Source organism: Mirounga angustirostris, unplaced genomic scaffold (assembly GCF_029215605.1).
Source record: "Mirounga angustirostris isolate CCGP_5_RB_7025 unplaced genomic scaffold, mMirAng1.0.hap1 SCAF_7, whole genome shotgun sequence".
NCBI lineage: Eukaryota > Metazoa > Chordata > Mammalia > Carnivora > Phocidae > Mirounga > Mirounga angustirostris.
Window position 1 is genome coordinate 31,848,578 of NW_026991715.1, and position 17,254 is coordinate 31,865,831.

Consider the following 17,254-nt stretch of genomic DNA (forward strand, 5'->3'; position numbering starts at 1 on the left):
TTCATTCATTCAACAAACGTGTATCAAACAGTACTTATGTGCCAAGCACTGTGCTAGGCCACAGGACACCATGATGAATAAGTTATGGCCCTTACCTTCATGGAGTTTAGTCCAGTGGAGAAAGAGACAAGTAAACCAACAATTACAAAGTATGTTAAATACTAGAAAAAAGGCTCAGCTTAAAAAGGGTTCTTAAGCAGGGATTCCTGCACCCTGAACTGTAATCCAAATGATCACACAAGAGCCCATAGTTGTTTTGGGGGGGCAGAGTCCATTGTTTTCATCAGATTAATTCATAATGGTTAAGAACCGTTGATCTAAAATGAGATCTGAAGAAGGAGTCATAGTTATTCAGAAGAGAGATGAGTATGAGGGAAGAATATATATTCCAGGCAAAGAGAAATAAGAAAGAACATGACCTGTTCCAGGTCCCTAAGAAGCTGAATGTGGCAGAAGTACAGCATGCAAAGGGAGGAACGGGGAGACGAGGCTGGAGATATAAGCAGGGTCTAGACCACTGGAGGGCCTTGTGGGCCATGCCAAGGAGTTCAGACTTCATCCTGAGAGCAATGGAAAGCCCCTGACAGATTTTAAGAAGCTAAGAGATACATCAGGTTGATATTTTAGATGTGATAGCTATAGTGTAGAAAATGGGCTAGGAGTGAGGGAAGAAAATAGGAGGCAGGTTGACCAGTTCAAAGGTTGCTAGAGGAAATTAGGTGAAAGATGATGTTGGCCTGGACTTAAGGACTAGGTCTTAAACTTCTTTAAATCCTCAGGCTATACCTGAGGACCTTGTACGTAGACAGCTCCAAAAACCACACAGAGCCTAGGACAGCAAGCAATCCCATACTTCTATCAGGTCAAGTGATGATAGGGGTTCATACCCTGAGCCCACATATTCTTTAAAACTTGGTTCCTTTAGGGGCGCCTGGGTGACTCAGTCATTAAGCGTCTACCTTTGGCTCGGGTCATGGTTCCAGGGTCCTGGGATCGAGCCCCACATCAGGCTCTCTGCTCGGTGGGAAGCCTGCTTCTCCCTCTCCCACTCCCCCTGCTTGTGTTCCCTCTCTCACTGTGTCTCTCTCTGTCAAATAAATAAACAAAATCTTAAAAAAAAAAAACTCTTAAATTAAATAAATAAATAAAATAAAACTTGGTTCCTTTAACACCATAAGAGGGGGTTGTTTTTAATGTACTTGGACGACATGTAGGGACCCACATGGAGTACAAATACTCTAGTAAATAGAACCCATAGTGAAGGGCATGATAACAAAGAAGACAAAAACTGACTCAGCTATTGGGTAAAATTAGCTTCCCTGGTAATGGAGTTGCTAAATAGGGAGGAAGCAGGGGAATCTAAAGTATTCCATATTCACAGGACAAAGATGGGCAAAATGCAGCATCATTGGCCTGTCCAATGTCTATGCTAAAGGAGTGCTGGACCGTTTGAGTGATGGCCCATCCCAGATCTTCTCACAAGCTGATTGCCTCTCCACACTCTCCTGTGTGCACTCAGACCTGTTTCACATTTATTCCATGTTATTCTAGGCAGGACATGGTCAAGGAACAGAGCTGATATCTGGGACACTTGGGCAATATGAACTCAGAGGACAAAAAAATAAAAACACGTTAAGCCCGAGTAAAAAGATCGTAATCACACCACTCAAGTCAGAAGAATGTCACGAGTATTTTTTCCTTTTCATTTTGGCCTTAAACATGCTGATAGAAATGGACTTAATGAGAGTCAGCTGGGCCTCTTCATGACTAAATTTATGGATTTTGAAGCTGAACCTGATCATCAGAACAAAATTTTACAATGTTACTTTTTGTTTGTACCTGTTTATCAAGGTTTAAGCAAAATCAAGGGGCCTTGAAAAATACACAAATCTCATATATTGCTGATGGAAGTATAAGCTGGTACAACTGTTCCAAGAACTGTGGACTCCTGGCATGTGTCTCACAAGTCTTCAAAATGTGCACACCCTTATTCTAGGGATCTATGCTAAGGAAATATTCAGAAGGTAAATAAGATTAAGAGGCAAAGCTACCCATTCTAGAATCACTTGTAGTAGCAAAATATTAGAAAGAATTGTATTTTCTGGGGCGCCTGAGTGGCTCAGTTGGTTAAGTGACTGCCTTCGGCTCAGGTCATGATCTCAGGGTCCTGGGATCGAGTCCCACATCGGGCTACCTCCTCAGCGGGGAGCCTGCTTCTCCTTCTTCCTCTGCCCCTCCTCATAGCTCATGCTCGTGCTCTCTCTCTCTAATAAATAAATAAAATCTTTAAAAAATTAAATAAAAAAATAAAAATTCATGTGAAAAAATTGAAGCACTGAGCAAAAAATCTCTGGTAATACAATGTCTAAAAGTTCCCAAATCTATAATATAGGAAAGAGTTATGAAAACACAATGCAGGGCACCTGGCTGGCTCAGTTGGAAGAACATGCAACTCTTGATCTCAGGGTTTTGAGTTTGAGCCCCAGGTTCGGTGTGGAGATTACTTAAAAAATAAAATCTTTGGGCGCCTGGGTGGCTCAGTTGGTTAAGCGACTGCCTTCAGCTCAGGTCATGATCCTGGAGTCCCGGGATCGAGTCCCGCATCGGCTCCCTGCTCGGCAGGGAGTCTGCTTCTCCCTCTGACCCTCCCCCCTCTCATGCTCTCTCTCTGTCTCTCTCTCTCAAATAAATAAATGAAAATCTTTAAAAAAAAAAAAAAAGAAAGAAAGAATTGTATTTTCTAACCAAAGAGGAAATGGATTTTCAATTAGGATATATATGATGGAACCTTATGAAGCCATTAAAATGATGATGTAGATGTGATTTCGCTGACATGAAAATATATTGACCATATACCGCTGGTTCAATTAAGCAAATTTTCACTGAGCACCTACTACATGGAAGATCATGTCAGGCAGCAGGGACACAGCAGTGAATTCAGGTACAGTTCTTAACTGACTGACCAGAGCAATCAGATATTGAGGAAACAATGAGATAAGCACTAATACTAAAGACAAGCACAAAGTATTGTTAAGAGTAAGTAGCAAATGAATCTAACCTAATCCAAGGGGATCATGGGAAAGCCGACCTGAGGAAGTGCTGCTTCAGCAGTAATGAAAGATGCAAAGGAGTTAGACAGGCAAAGAGGCCGTGGGAAGAACATTCCAGGCGATGTTTTAAAAAAAACAGCAACTTTTTTTTAAGTATACACATTACATCAACTGTGTACATACAAAATGAATTTATATTAAAAATTTATTTTGGGGGTGCCTGGGTGGCTCAGCTGGTTAAGTGGCTGCCTTCAGCTCAGGTCATGATCTCAGGGTCCTGGGATTGAGCCCCACTTCGGGCTCCCTGTTTACCAGGGGGCCTGCTTCTCCCCCTCCCCCCTGCTCATGCTCTCTCTCTCAATAAGCATTTTTTAAAAATTATTTTGTATCTGTACATATTTACAAATATAAAGTCTGAAAGGATATAAACTATAATCTTATCTGTATGTTGTATTACATGTAATTTTTTATTTTTGTTTTTTGGCTTGTCTACATTTTCTCGTTTTTTTTTCCTGCAATGAACATATGTGAGTAGTATTTAGATGGGTAGATGGATGGGTGGGTGGAGAGACAGGCAGACGGCTGGCTGGCTGGCTGGCTGGCTAGATATATGGAAGGATACAAGGATGGACAGTAACCAGATTCAACAGAAGATTTGAGCTGGGCATCACATTAGACTGTCTTCTTCTTGATTTTTTTCCTCCCTTCAATGACTAGACTCCAAGATCTGCTCCAGAAGCATCTTTTCTATCTGTTAACAGAATCACCTTGTTTTGGTTAGGTGCTTCCACTACCCCAGAGGCAAGCTCATTAGCCACAAGTGGAGCCAAAACTACAATTCCAAACAGATTTCCTCTCTCCACACTGGACCTTCCAAGCCACACAGGCAAGAGAAGAAGGATGGGCAGAGCTACTTAGTGAAGGGGCAGCTAAGTAACTATTACAAACAAAATGAATTATTTTAAAGAGAGAGAGACGGAGGAAGGAGAGAGGGGAACAAAGAAATAAAAACCTTACTACTAGAGTATGAAACTATGCCAAAGAGAATGCAGCTCAAACCTTCCAGGTAGTAAAATTAGCTGGTTTTCTAAGCCACATTTTCCAGGCTACTAATTCCCAGCCCAAGGCTCACAGTGAGGTAAGAGTGTCTTGGTCTGCTTAGGAGAGGCATAGCTCCAAGTTGAGACCAGCTCCTTCACATGAGGAGCCAACAGGGAGCCCCAGGTGAGGAACTCTCAAAACACAAGTACTAAGTCACCCCCAACTAGAACCACTCTCACCCAGGATTCAGCAAAAATTGGGTGCCTGCACTCACCCATTCTTAGCAAGCCCACATTCATTCTTTCAAACTTCATTTATTTACTTCTCCTAAACACCATGCCCTGTGGTTGGCTCTGAGGATTCAACTGTGACAAGACATGGTGCTCAAATGCTCAAAGCTCACCATCAACCGTGGAGACATTTCATTCATTCATTTAAAAAACATCTGACTCCTACTGTGTACCAGATGCTTAGGATGTGATAGTAAACAACACCTCTGTCTTCATGGAGCTTACAGTCTAATGAGGAGAGAAAGATAAAAAGACACATCAACAACCAACAACAGGATTTTCAGACAGGGACAAATGTTATGAAAAAATATATAGTGGGGAACTATGGCAAGGATCGTCAGAGGGGGCCTCTCAGAGGAGACACCTGAGCAGTAAACTGCAGGATGAGGGAAGCCTGGGTGGTTCAGTCGGTTAAGCATCTATCTGCCTTCAGCTCAGGTCATGAGCCCAGGGTCCCAGGTTCGAGTCCCGCATTGGGCTCCTTGCTCAGAGAGGAGCCTGCTTCTCCCTCTGCCTGCCGCCTCCCCTGCTTGTGCACGCACTCTCTCTCCCTCTCTCTCTCTGACAAATAAAATCTTTAAAAAAAAAATTAAAAATTAAAAAAACTGCAGGATGAGAAGCAGCCGATACACCAAACGCCTGAGCACAGGCACAGCAGACCCCAGGAAACAAACAGGAACACAGAGGGATGGTGACCATGCTCAAAAGCAGCACTGGGTACTTGGCGATCGTGGGAAGGAACACCTGACCCAGTCCGAGGGTCTCACCCAGCCCAGCTGGCCCTCGGTCAGCAGTGATTTATAGCTCAGGGGAGGTACTGTAAAGTACTACAGACAGGAAGTTCCGCCCATGGGTTTCAAGGAATTCAGTCTCACATGTGAACTAGTTGGACAGGGCTATTTGGCATGTACAGGAAGCAGGGACTCTAGAAAGTTGGTAAAAGTGCTGAAACTGAATGCCAGATGGCGAAAATTCCTGTCTTACTCTCCCCTCCAAGGCCCACCATCACTTCTCCCTAATCTCTTCCACACTCCTGTAAAGGCCCAAGGAGGTTCGAAGACCTTGCCTGGTAGGAATGGCTAGGGAAGGACAAGCTAGTCCAGCATGGGGCCAGGCATCAAGAAACCAAGTTCCACTCATTTACTGTGTGAGCTGGGGCAAGTCCCTTTCCCTTTTCTCGGCCTTAGTGTTTCCCGTCTGCAAAATGGAAGATCAGAGGCGTGGGGATGAGCCAAGAGCCTACATGTCTAAAAGCTCCCCTACACAATTATGATGTGCATGCCAAAGTCTGAGAACTAATAACCTGATGCTACTTCTTCTTTCCTCGGAGTGGGTAAGGGGCTGCACGCCAGGCTGGGTGCATCAAGTCCTCCATGGTGCAAAACATAGTCTCTGGCACACAGAAGCTCCTCATAGTGAGTGTCACAGCATTCTCTCTCCGCCCTCCCCTCATGCCACCACCCGAAATATTCCCTCAGCGGGGCTGCGGGCCCGAAACTGTGGGTTATTGTTTGCCCCTCACCGTACCTGTGAACATTGCACAGAAGTAGGGGCTGCAGGCTGCCAGGACCACACGGTGGGCTTCTATCTCGACATCTTCCGCCACAATCATCACGTCACACAACAGCTGTTTACTGTAAAACACCAGTGAGGGGACAGCATGGGTCACAGTACCAATGCCCACCCCCAGCCACACAAGGATATGTTTTTCTTCCACCCAGATTCCACGCTGCCACCATACAAGGCTGTCACAGACATTTGCCGTGCCGAGTTAAGGCAGGGGGATGAGCTCATCGACTTTTCCAAGTCCCTGATAAACCTGGCATTCATGCTTTCCTAAGGCACACAGAGAGATCCAACTACCCCGTACTGCCAATTCAGGTCTCCTTCATTTGTCTTCACATCTCTGTTCCTCGACTCCAGCAGCTCTGACTGAGATGGTAAGGGGTGGGGGGAGGACAGCAGCTCAGAGAGCAAGGGGGGAAGCCTGGGGCTATGCGTTGGGTGACTGCCTGAATGCCAAGGAGCATGCCACCAAGGTGTGCCACCAGTGAGAACAAGTATTAACAATCCCCCAGGGGATCCAATATCTATGAAATACTGGTAAGAGGCAAGCCAGGTCTGGAGGCCTCAAATATTCATCTTCCCACCCAGATTTAACATTATCACCAAGAAGGTTACTCCTGAAGACCCTGTGCAAACTCCAATCCTTGCAATTGTTAAGGATACTATAACTACCTTTTTACTTGTCATCCCCACTACACTGTGCCCTCTGAAAAGGACTTATTTACTGTTATATCCTAAACACCTGGCTGCAAGCCTAGCATATAGAAAGCCCTAAGTTTTTACTAAATAAATGAATAAATGAATAAACCCTAAAAGGGATCAATCCACACTCATAGACAGAATGAATATTAGACTACTTTGAAGGATTGAAAAGGTTCCACAAGACCATTTCAACCCAAGAATTTTTCTCCCACCAGCCTTCCAATAGTTAACATTTATTAAGTTCTATGTGCTAGGCACTGTTCTAAGCACTTTTTTATACCTAATATTTCATTCATTCCTCTCTAAAACCCCAAGAGATAGGGTTATTATTATGTTCCATATTACAAAAAAGGAAACTGTGGCCCAGAGAAGTTAAGTAATTTTCTCAAGTTCATACAAAAAGGGAGTAGTGGAAACAAGACTTGAATGGAGGTAGCTAAATTCCAGAACCCATGTTCCTAACATCCAAGGTTACCCGGTCACCACTAATCCCTCCTTCAGAGTGAAGCACTAGAGGTGGGAGGGAAGACAGGACAAACACATGTCAACTGCAATCCAGTGGCAGTGGTTACTTAGTGCACTACACTGGACTGAAAAGTCTGAGTCATGACTAGGCTCCATGTGAGAGCAATAAGATGAATATAATGAGTCTGCCAGGATCAATTGATGGAATAGAAGCTACCTATTTGTCAGCCCTGGTGTCGCATATTAAACCTTTGCCAACTATTCAGACATTAGTCCAAGACTGCTTATCAGAGAAATAGAATCATAAGGCCTGAAAAGGCTAGAGCTGTAAATGCCAGATGATCTATGACGTTCAGAGAGGTGGCCCAAAACCACGGAAGGCTGAGTCTTGAGTCTAGTTCTGACTCTGGATATACTACCATAATGACTCATGATTGGCTGATACTTTGAAAGAGAAAACAACAGAAGAGAAGTTAGCTCCAAGAGGGAAAGGTGAAAAGAATAAAGTCCCCATGAGGGGGCTTCTGGGAAGGGTGAGACCTCCGAGCAGCAAGAGGCAAAACCTGGGGATGGGACCTCACCCTACAGTGGACAGCAGGCTCTAAATATAAATTTTATCAGAATAAACCAGCTCAACTGGGAAGAGAACTGGCTCTGCCCCTAACTGGCTATGAGAACATGGACAAACAATCTCACCACAGTATTCTCATCTTTCTTAGTGGATGTCCGTTGACCGTGGGGACCAGATAAGATTGCAAATGCCATCTGAGAACAGGCTAGTTTTTTTTTATTATGTTATGTTAATCACCATACATCATTAGTTTTTGCTGTAGTGATCCATGATTCATTGTTTGCGTATAACACCCAGTGCTCCATGCAGAACGTGCCCTCTTTAATAACCATCACCAGGCTAACCCATTCCCCCACCCCCCTCCCCTCTAGAACCCTCAGTTTGTTTCTAAGAGTCCATAGTCTCTCATGGTTCGTCTCCCCCTCTGATTCCCCCCCTTCATTTTTCCCTTCCTACTATCTTCTTTTTTTTTTTAACATATAATGTATTCTTTGTTTCAGAGGTACAGGTCTGTGATTCAACAGTCCTACACAATTCACAGCACTCACCACAGCACATACCCTCCCCAATGTCCATCACCCAGCCACCCCTTCCCTCCCGCCCCCCCCACTCCAGCAACTCTCAGTTTCCTGGGATTAAGAATTCCTCATATTAGTGAGATCATATGATACATGTCTCTCTCTGATTGACTTATTTCGCTCAGCATAATACCCTCCAGTTCCATCCACGTCGTTACAAATGGCAAGACTTCATTCCTTTTTGATGGCTGCATAATATTCCTCTCTCTCTGTGTGTGTGTGTGTGTGTGTGTGTGTGTGTGTGTGTGTACACATCTTCTTTATCCATTCATCTGTTGATGGACATCTTGGCTCTTTTCATAGTTTGGCTATTGTGGACATTGCTGCTATAAACATCGGGCAGCACGTACCCCTTCAGATCACTAAATTTGTATCTTTGGGCTAAATACCCAGTGTTGCAGTTGCCGGGTCATAGGGTAGCTCTATTTTCAACTTTCTGAGGAACCTCTATACTGTTATCCAGAGTGGCTGGACCAGCTTGCATTCCCACCAACAGTGTAGGAGGGTTGCCCGTTCTCTGCATCCTCGCCAACATCTGTCGTTTCCTGACTTAATTTCAGCCATTCTGACTGGTGTGAGGTGGTATCTCATTGAGGTTTTGATTTGGATTTCCCTGATGCCGAGTGATGTTGAGCACTTTTTCATGTGTCTATTGGCCATTAGGATGTCTTCTTTGGAAAAATGTCTGTTCATGTCTTCTGCCCATTTCTTGATTGAATTATTTGTTCTTTGCATGTTGAGTTTAATAAGTTCTTTATAGATCTGGCCAAAATTTATTGTAAAAATGTATTCCCAACATTTTCACTTCACTTTCCTTAAAAATTTTAGGGAGACAATGGAGTTCTCTTATCACTACTATTTAAAAGTACAAGTAACTTGTCAACTATACTTCAATTTAAAAAAAAGAACAACTGACCAAAAAGTACAACTGTTGTTGTTGTTCTCATAATCAGTATTTTAATAAGGAAAAGTAAAACAGATGAGTCAGAAATGGTGAGCAAAAGCTGAGCCAGATGCTGAAAAGGGAAATGTCAGAGTGGGATGTCTTGCACAAACCCAGAGGAGCTGATTGTTCATGAACAAATGGGAAAGAGACAAGAAGGAATGAGGAATAAAGATGGAGAATCCAGTTAAGCAAATGAATGAGAATGGTTCTGATGGACTGGAAGTGTATCTCAAGGCTAGAAAAACTGCAGCCTAGGAAAGTGACCAAGACAAACTCGCCAGAAACTCAATGTTGGCTTTCCCTGGGAATAGTAAAGCCTGTCTGCACACTGGAGTGTATCCACTCTGTATGAAAAAGAGAAGAAGAAGCTCTAAAGCACTGCATGGCTCAGAAGCATTTCTAATTCCATTTATTAGAAATCTTATAGGATTCTTTTTTTCTGGAATATTACTCAGCCATAAAAGGGAGATGTCATTTGTGACAACATGGATAAAACTAGAGGGTATTATGCTGAGTGAAATAAGTCAGACAGAGAAAGCCAAATACCATATAATTTCACTTATATGTGGAATCTAAAAAAAACATGAATTGAAAAACCCCTCAAAACAGACACAGGCTTGTAAATACAGGGAAAAAATTGGTGGTTGCTAGAGGAGAGGGGAGTGGGGGAATGGACAAAATGGGTAAAGGGAATTAAGAGGTACAGACTACTGTACCTTGAGATTGTTCTTTGGAGTAGTGTGTGTCACAAGAAAAAATAGGGCTATATACTTTGTGATAGCTGTTAGGAAGGAGCTCAGGCCCTGGAATCAAAGTGACCAGGGTGCATGTCCCCTGGATATCAGAATTCAGATGTGTTATAAACAAGATAATGAATAGTGCTAATAGTAAGCATTCAGTAAATGTTAACATTTCTTTTTTTCCACAAAACACTTCATTTAAGATTAGCAGTTAAGTTAAAACTGTTAAGGTTAAATTTGAGCTGCATATTAGACATCTAAGTAGGGTTTATCAAGTAGGGAAATGGATACATGAGTCTTAATTTCAAAGGTGGGAGATGGTTAAGAGGTCAGAGGGAAGAGAAAGAACCAGCTAAAGAAATGAGAAAGTAACAGTGAGACAGGAGGAAAACCAAAAAAAGCATGGTGTCCATTAAGTCAAGTGAAGAGAGGGCTACAAAAAAGCAAGGAATAACCAACTATACCAAATACTACTGATAAGTAAGAGAAGATTAGGATTGCTAGCCAGGGCAATTAAGCAAGAAAATGAAATAGAACATGAAAATGAAAAACATGCAAATTGAAAAGGAAGAAATAAAACTATCTCTATTCATACATGACATGATCTCATATATAGAAAATCCTATAAGAAATACACCAAAAAAAATTAAAACAAATGAGTTTAAGAAGGTTGCAGAATATAATATCAATAAACAAAATCAACTGTATTTCTATACACATGCAATGAACAAAAAATGATATTAAGAAAAATTCTATTTATAATAGCATCAAAAAGAATAAATACTTAAGAATAAACTTAACAAAAGAAGTACAAAACCTATTCTCTAAAATTATTAAACACAGCTGAAAGAAATTAAAGAGGGCAACCCTCTCAGGTCCCCTCCCTCTTTGGGAGCTTTGTACTAACGTTCAATAAACTTTCCTTTGCTGCCCACCAAAAAAAAAAAGAAAGAAAGAAAGATATTAAAGAAGACCTAGACCTCCAGTGTTCATGGATTGAAAGACTTAATATTGTTAAATGGCAATACTCCCCCAAATTGTTCTACAGATTCAACACAATTTCTATCAAACTCCCAGCTGGCTTCTTTGCAGAAACTGACAAGCTGAACCTAAAATTTATGTGGAAATGCAAGGGACCTGGATTGGCCAAAACAATCTTGAAAAAGAACAGAGGTGAAGGACTCACGCTTCCCAATTTCAAAACTAACCACAAAGCTAAAGACAGCGTAGTAATAATATAAGGACAGATATATAGATCAATAGAATAGAGAATCCAGAAATAAACCCTCATATTTACAATCAATTCATTTTTTAAAAATTTTATCATTTATTTTTTAAATGCTTATTATTGACGTATAATTGACATACAATGTTGTATTAGCCTCAGGAATACAACATAGTGATTCAACAATTCTACACATTACACAATACTCGCCATAATAACTGTAGCTACCATCTATCACCATACCACATTATTATAATATTCCTGACTTTATTCCCTATGCTGTACCTTCCATCTCAATGACTAATTTACTTTAGAAATGGAAGTCTGTACCTCTTAATTCCCTTTACCTATTTTGTCCATTCCCCCACTCCTCTCTGCTCTGGCAGCCACCAATTTTTTCCCTGTATTTACAAGCCTGTGTCTGTTTTGAGGGGTTTTTCAATTCATGTTTTTTTTAGATTCCACATATAAGTGAAATTATATGGTATTTGGCTTTCACTGTCTGACTTACTTCACTCAGCATAATACCTTCTAGTTTTATCCATGTTGTCACAAATGACATCTCCCTTTTATGGCTGAGTAATATTCCACTCTATATACATATGCATAATGGAACGCACACACACACACTTCTTCATCCATTCATCTATCAACGGACACTTAGGTTGTCTCCGTCTCCATATCTTGGCTATTATAAATAATGTTGGAATAAATACAGGGGTGCACATATCTTTTCAAATTAGTGTATTCATTTTCTATAGGTAAATACCCAGTAGTGGAATTACTGGATTATATGGTATTTCTATTTTTAATGTTTTGAGGAACCTCCACACTGCTTTCCACAGTGGCTGTAACAATTTCTATTTCCACCATCAGTGCACGAGGGTTCCTTTTCTCCACATCCTCACCAACATTCTTATCTTTTTGGTACTAGCCATTCTGACTGGTATAAGGTGATATCTCATTGTGGTTTTGATTTGTACTTTCTGAAGATTAATGACATTGAGCATCTTTTCATGTGTCTGTTGGCCATGTGTATATCTTCCTTAGAAAAATATATATTCAGGGGCGCCTGGGTGGCTCAGTTGGTTAAGCGACTGCCTTCGGCTCAGATCATGATCCTGGAGTCCCTGGATCGAGTCCCGCATCGGGCTCCCCGCTCCGCGGGGAGCCTGCTTCTCCCTCTGACCCTCCCCCCTCTCATGTGCTCTCTGTCTCTCTCATTCTCTCTGTCTCAGATAAATAAATAAAAAATCTTTAAAAAAAAAAAAAAAAAAAAAAAAAAAAAAGAAAAATATATATTCAGGGCGCCTGGGTGGCTCAGTTGGTTAAGCAACTGCCTTTGGCTCAGGTCATGATCCTGAGTCCCAGGATCGAGTCCCGCATCGGGCTCCCTGCTCAGCAGGGAGTCTGCTTCTCCCTCTGGCCCTCCCCCCTCTCATGTGCTCTCTCTCTCATTCTCTCTCTCAAAATAAATAAATAAAATCTTTAAAAAAAAAAAAAGAAAAATATATTCAGATCATCTGCCCATTTTTAATCAGATCGTTTGTTCTTCTGGTGTTGTTTTTTTTATTTTATTTTAAGATTTTATTTATTTATTTGTCAGAGAGAGAGAGACAGCACAGGCAGGGGGAGCGGCACGCAGAGCAGGTAGAAGGAGAAGCAGGCTCCCCGCTGAGCAAGGAGCCCAGTGCAGGACTTGATCCCAGGACCATGGGATCATGACCTGAGCTGAAGGCAGACACTTAACCGACTGAGCCACCCAGGCATCCAGTTCTTCTGGTGTTGAGCTGTAGAAGTTCTTTATATCTTCTGGATATAAACCTCTTATCAGATATATCATTTGAAAGTATCTTCTCCCACTCACTAGGGTGGCTTTTCATTTTGTTGATGATTTCCTTTGCTGCACAAAACAGTCAATGGATTTTTTTTTATTTTTGAGAGAGAGAGAGAGCATGAGCAGGGGGGAGGGCAGAGGGAGAGGGAGAAGCAGACTCCCCACTGAGAGGGCGCCCAATGCGGGACTGGATCCCAGGACCTGAGCCAAAGGCATACACTTAACCAACTGAGCCACCCAGGCGCCCCCAGTCAATGGCTTTTTGACAAGGGTACCAAGACTATTCAATTCAGGGGAAAAAAGTCTTTTCAACAAATGGTGCTAGGACAACTGGGTATCATATACAAAAAATAAGGGACCCCTACTTCACATGATATACAAATATTAACTCAGAATAGATCAAAGACCTAAATATAAGAGCTAAAACTATAAAACTCTTAGAAGAAAACATAGGGGTAGAGTTTCATGACTTCTGATTAGGCAATGGTTCGCTACACAGGACACCAAAACCATAAACAACAAAAGAAAAAAACAGATAAATTAGACATCAAAATTTACAACTTTTGTGCTTCCAAACACACCATGAGGATATCAAAAAAGTGAAAAGACAACCCAAACAATGAAAGAAAAACTTTGCATATCATATATCTGAAAAGAGGCTTGTATCTGGAATGTCTAAAGACCTTGAACCCTCTTAACTCAAAAATGGACATATAACCCAACTTAAAAATAGGCAAAGGATCTAAGAAGGCATTTCTCCAAATAAGATATAGAAATGGTCAATGAGCATGTAAAAAGATGCTCAACATCATTAATGATAAGAGAAAAATACAAATCAAAACCACAATGAGATACTACCTCAGACACTAGGATGGCTATAATCAAAAACACAAAAAATGACAAGTGTTGGCAAGGATATGAAGAAGTTGAAGCCTTTATACACTGCTGGTAGAAACGTAAAGTGGTGCAGTGCTTTGGAAAACAGTCTGGCAGTTCCTCCAAAAGTTAAACATGTAGTTATCGTATGACCCAGCCACCAAAAGGTATACAACCAAAAGAAATGAAAACATGCATTCGGGCGCCTGGGTGGCTCAGTTGGTTAAGCGACTGCCTTCGGCTCAGGTCATGATCCTGGAGTCCCAGGATCGAGTCCCGCATCGGGCTTCCTGCTCAGCAGGGAGTCTGCTTCTCCCTCTGAGCCTCCCCCCTCTCATGCTCTCTCTCTATCTCATTCTCTCTCTCAAATAAATAAATAAAATCTTTAAAAGAAAAAAAAAAACATGCATCCACACAAAAATGTGTATGTGAATGTTCCTAGCAGCATTATTCATAACAACAAGATGGCTGGCCTCAAATGTCGTATACCCATGCAATGCATTATTATACAGCAATAAAAAGAAATGAAATACTGAGACATGCTACAACATGAATGACCCTTGAAAACATTATCCTGAGAAAGAAGTCACAAAGCTTTTTCACAATGGGTTTGCCGCCAGAACTCAGGTGTCATGAAAAACCACCACTAAACCTAAATCAAAATGGGAAAGGAAAAGACTCCTATCAACATCATCGTCATGGACCGCACTGGACATGCGGTCAGGCAAACCTACCACTACTGGTCATCTGACGTACAAATGTGGTGGGATTGACGAACAACTATCAAAAAATTTGAGGAAGCTGCTGAGATAGGAAAGGGCTCCTTCAAGTATGCCTGGGTCTTGGAAAAACTGAAAGCTGAACATGAATGTGGTATCACCACTGGTATCTTCCTGTGGAAATACAAGACCAGCCAGTATTATGTGACCATCACTGATGCCCCAGGCCACAGAGACTTTATGAAAAACATGATTAGAGGTATATTTCAGGCTGACTGCTGTCCTGATCGTTGCTGCTGCTGGTGGTGAATTTGAAGCAGGTTTCTCCAAGAATGGGCAGACCCATGAGCATGCCCTTCTTCTGGCTTACACACTAGGTGTAGAACTAATTGTTGGTGTTAACAAAATGGATTCCATTGAGCCACCTTACAGTCAGAAGAGACACAAGGAAACTGTTAATGAAGCCAGCACCTACATTAAGAAAATTGGCTACAACCCCAACACAGTAGGAGCATTTGTGCCAATTTCTGGTTGGAACGGCGACAACATGCTGGAGCCAAGTGCTAACATGCCTTGGTTCAAGGGATGGAAAGTCACCAGTAAAGCTGGGAATGCCAGTGGAACCACACTGCTTGAAGCTCTGGATTGCATTCTGCCACCAACTCTTCCAACTGACAAGCCCTTGTGTTTGCCCCTCCCGGACATCTATAAAATTGGTGGTATTGGTACTGTCCCTGTGGGCTGAGTGGAGACTGGTGCTCTTAAACCTGGCATGGTGGTATCTTTGCTCCAATCAATGTTACAAATGAAGGAAAGTCTGTTGAAAAGCACCATGAAGCTTTGAGTGAGGCTCTTCCTGGGGACAATGTGGGCTTCAACGTCAAGAACATATCTGTCAAAGATGTTCGTCATGGCAATGTGGCTGGTGACAGCAAAAATGACCCACCCATGGAAGCAGCTGGTTTCACAGCTCAGGGGATTATCCTGAACCATCCAGGCCAAATCAGTGCTGGATATGTATCTGTGCAGGATTGTCACAAAGCTCACGCTGCCTCCAAGTTTGCTGAGCTGAAGGAGTAGATGGTCGTTCTGGAAAAAAGCTGGAAGATGGTCCCAAGTACTTGAAATCTGGTGATGCTGCCATCATTGATACGGTTCCTGGCAAGCCTATGTGTTGAGAGCTTCTCTGACTGCCCTACTCTGGACCATCCTACTGTTCGTGACATGAGACAAACAGTTGCTATGGGTGTCATCAAAGCAGCTGGAGCTGGCAAGGTCACCACATCTGCCCAGAAAGCTCAGAAGGCTAAATGAATATTATCCCCAATCCCCGCCAGGTCAGTCTTAATCAGTGGTGGAAGAACGGTCTCAGAACTGTTTGTGTCAATTGGCCTTTTAAGTTTAATAGTAAAAGACTGGTTAATGATAACAGTGCATCGTAAAACCTTCAGAAGGAAAGGAGAATATTTTGTGGACCATCTATTATGTGTGTGTGTGTGTGGCAGTTTTATACACAACTAATGAATCGTTGAACACTACAACAAAAAACTTATGATGTACTATATGCTGGCTAACTGAACATAATAAAAAAATTAGTTATTAGTTTTTAAAATCAGTACTTTTTAATGGAAATAACCTGACCAAGAATCTGTCACAGAATTTTGAGAACCATCAAAACAAAAGTTGAATGAGAAAAAAAAGAAGAAAGAAGTCACACAAGACATGTATTACGTAATTCCAAAATAAGAAAATCCATAGAGACAGAAAATAGATTAATGGTGGGGGGTTGGGGGAATAGTGCAATTACTGCTAAAATACACAGGATTTTTTTTGGAGGGGATGATGAAAATGTTCTAAAATCAACTATGAGTTGTACAACTCTGTGAATATACTAAAAGCCATTAAATTGACACTTTAAATGGGTCATATTGTATGGCATATGAATTACATCTTAATAAAGCCATTACCAAAAAAAAAGAGAAACAGAAAGCAATGTGCTAAGATGGTTCATTACTAATAATACAGGCATAGTGTCAGATGATCTTAAAAAAAAAAAAAAAAAAAGGATGAGGGCAGAGAACTGTTTGTGATGGTTAAAACTGTCAAAATGGGATAGAAGAGACTGTCTCTCCTTTTCAGGAATGAACCAGGGTGCAATTCCAAAAAGAACCATATCCCCACTTTTGCTGGCTGGCTGGTAAATCAGGAACCAAAGAGCCATTAGGACTCTGCTGCCCAGAAGCTGCTATTGGTCTGACGAGAGCAGAGCGATAAAATGCAAAAGGAAGAGGAAGACTAGGTGGTTACCATGCCAACAGCCGATTCTCAACCATGGAAGTAAAAAGAATAGGAAACTCATGAATTGTGTGATTCATAAATTGCATAGAACATGTGTACGTGAACTAAAATAGCTTAAAACTGAGGGAGGAAGATGTGAAAACAGTGCAAGAAATAACCCCAGGTCCCTGGAATATCATGTAACATTTCATTAGCTTAGTCGCTGGATGGTAAGATGCTTTACCAGGCCTTTATCCAAACAAAGTACACCTCCCTCCAGTTCACATTAAACTCACCCAGATCAATAAAGTGTCTTTTCAGGCTCCCTTTCTCTCCCTCACCCACCCATTCCACTCCAGTTTTAAAAATTA

General features: G+C 41.8%; 1 protein-coding gene and 1 pseudogene across 12 annotated transcripts in view; one reads left to right on the top strand and one right to left on the bottom strand.

The window, feature by feature from the left end:
* The window catches only part of KLHL3 (kelch like family member 3), a 161,175-nt gene that overhangs the window by 83,350 nt on the left and 60,571 nt on the right, over positions 1-17,254 (bottom strand). For 8 of the 12 annotated variants that reach the window (XM_064595937.1, XM_064595931.1, XM_064595932.1 and 5 more), the window contains one exon: positions 5,909-6,015. The exons of the other annotated variants lie outside the window; for them this stretch is intronic. In XM_064595937.1, the coding sequence (XP_064452007.1) occupies positions 5,909-6,015 (107 nt within the window). The remainder of the gene's footprint in view (positions 1-5,908; positions 6,016-17,254) is intronic. 12 annotated transcript variants of the gene reach the window in all.
* LOC123852515 (elongation factor 1-alpha 1-like) lies at positions 14,602-16,080 on the top strand (annotated as a pseudogene).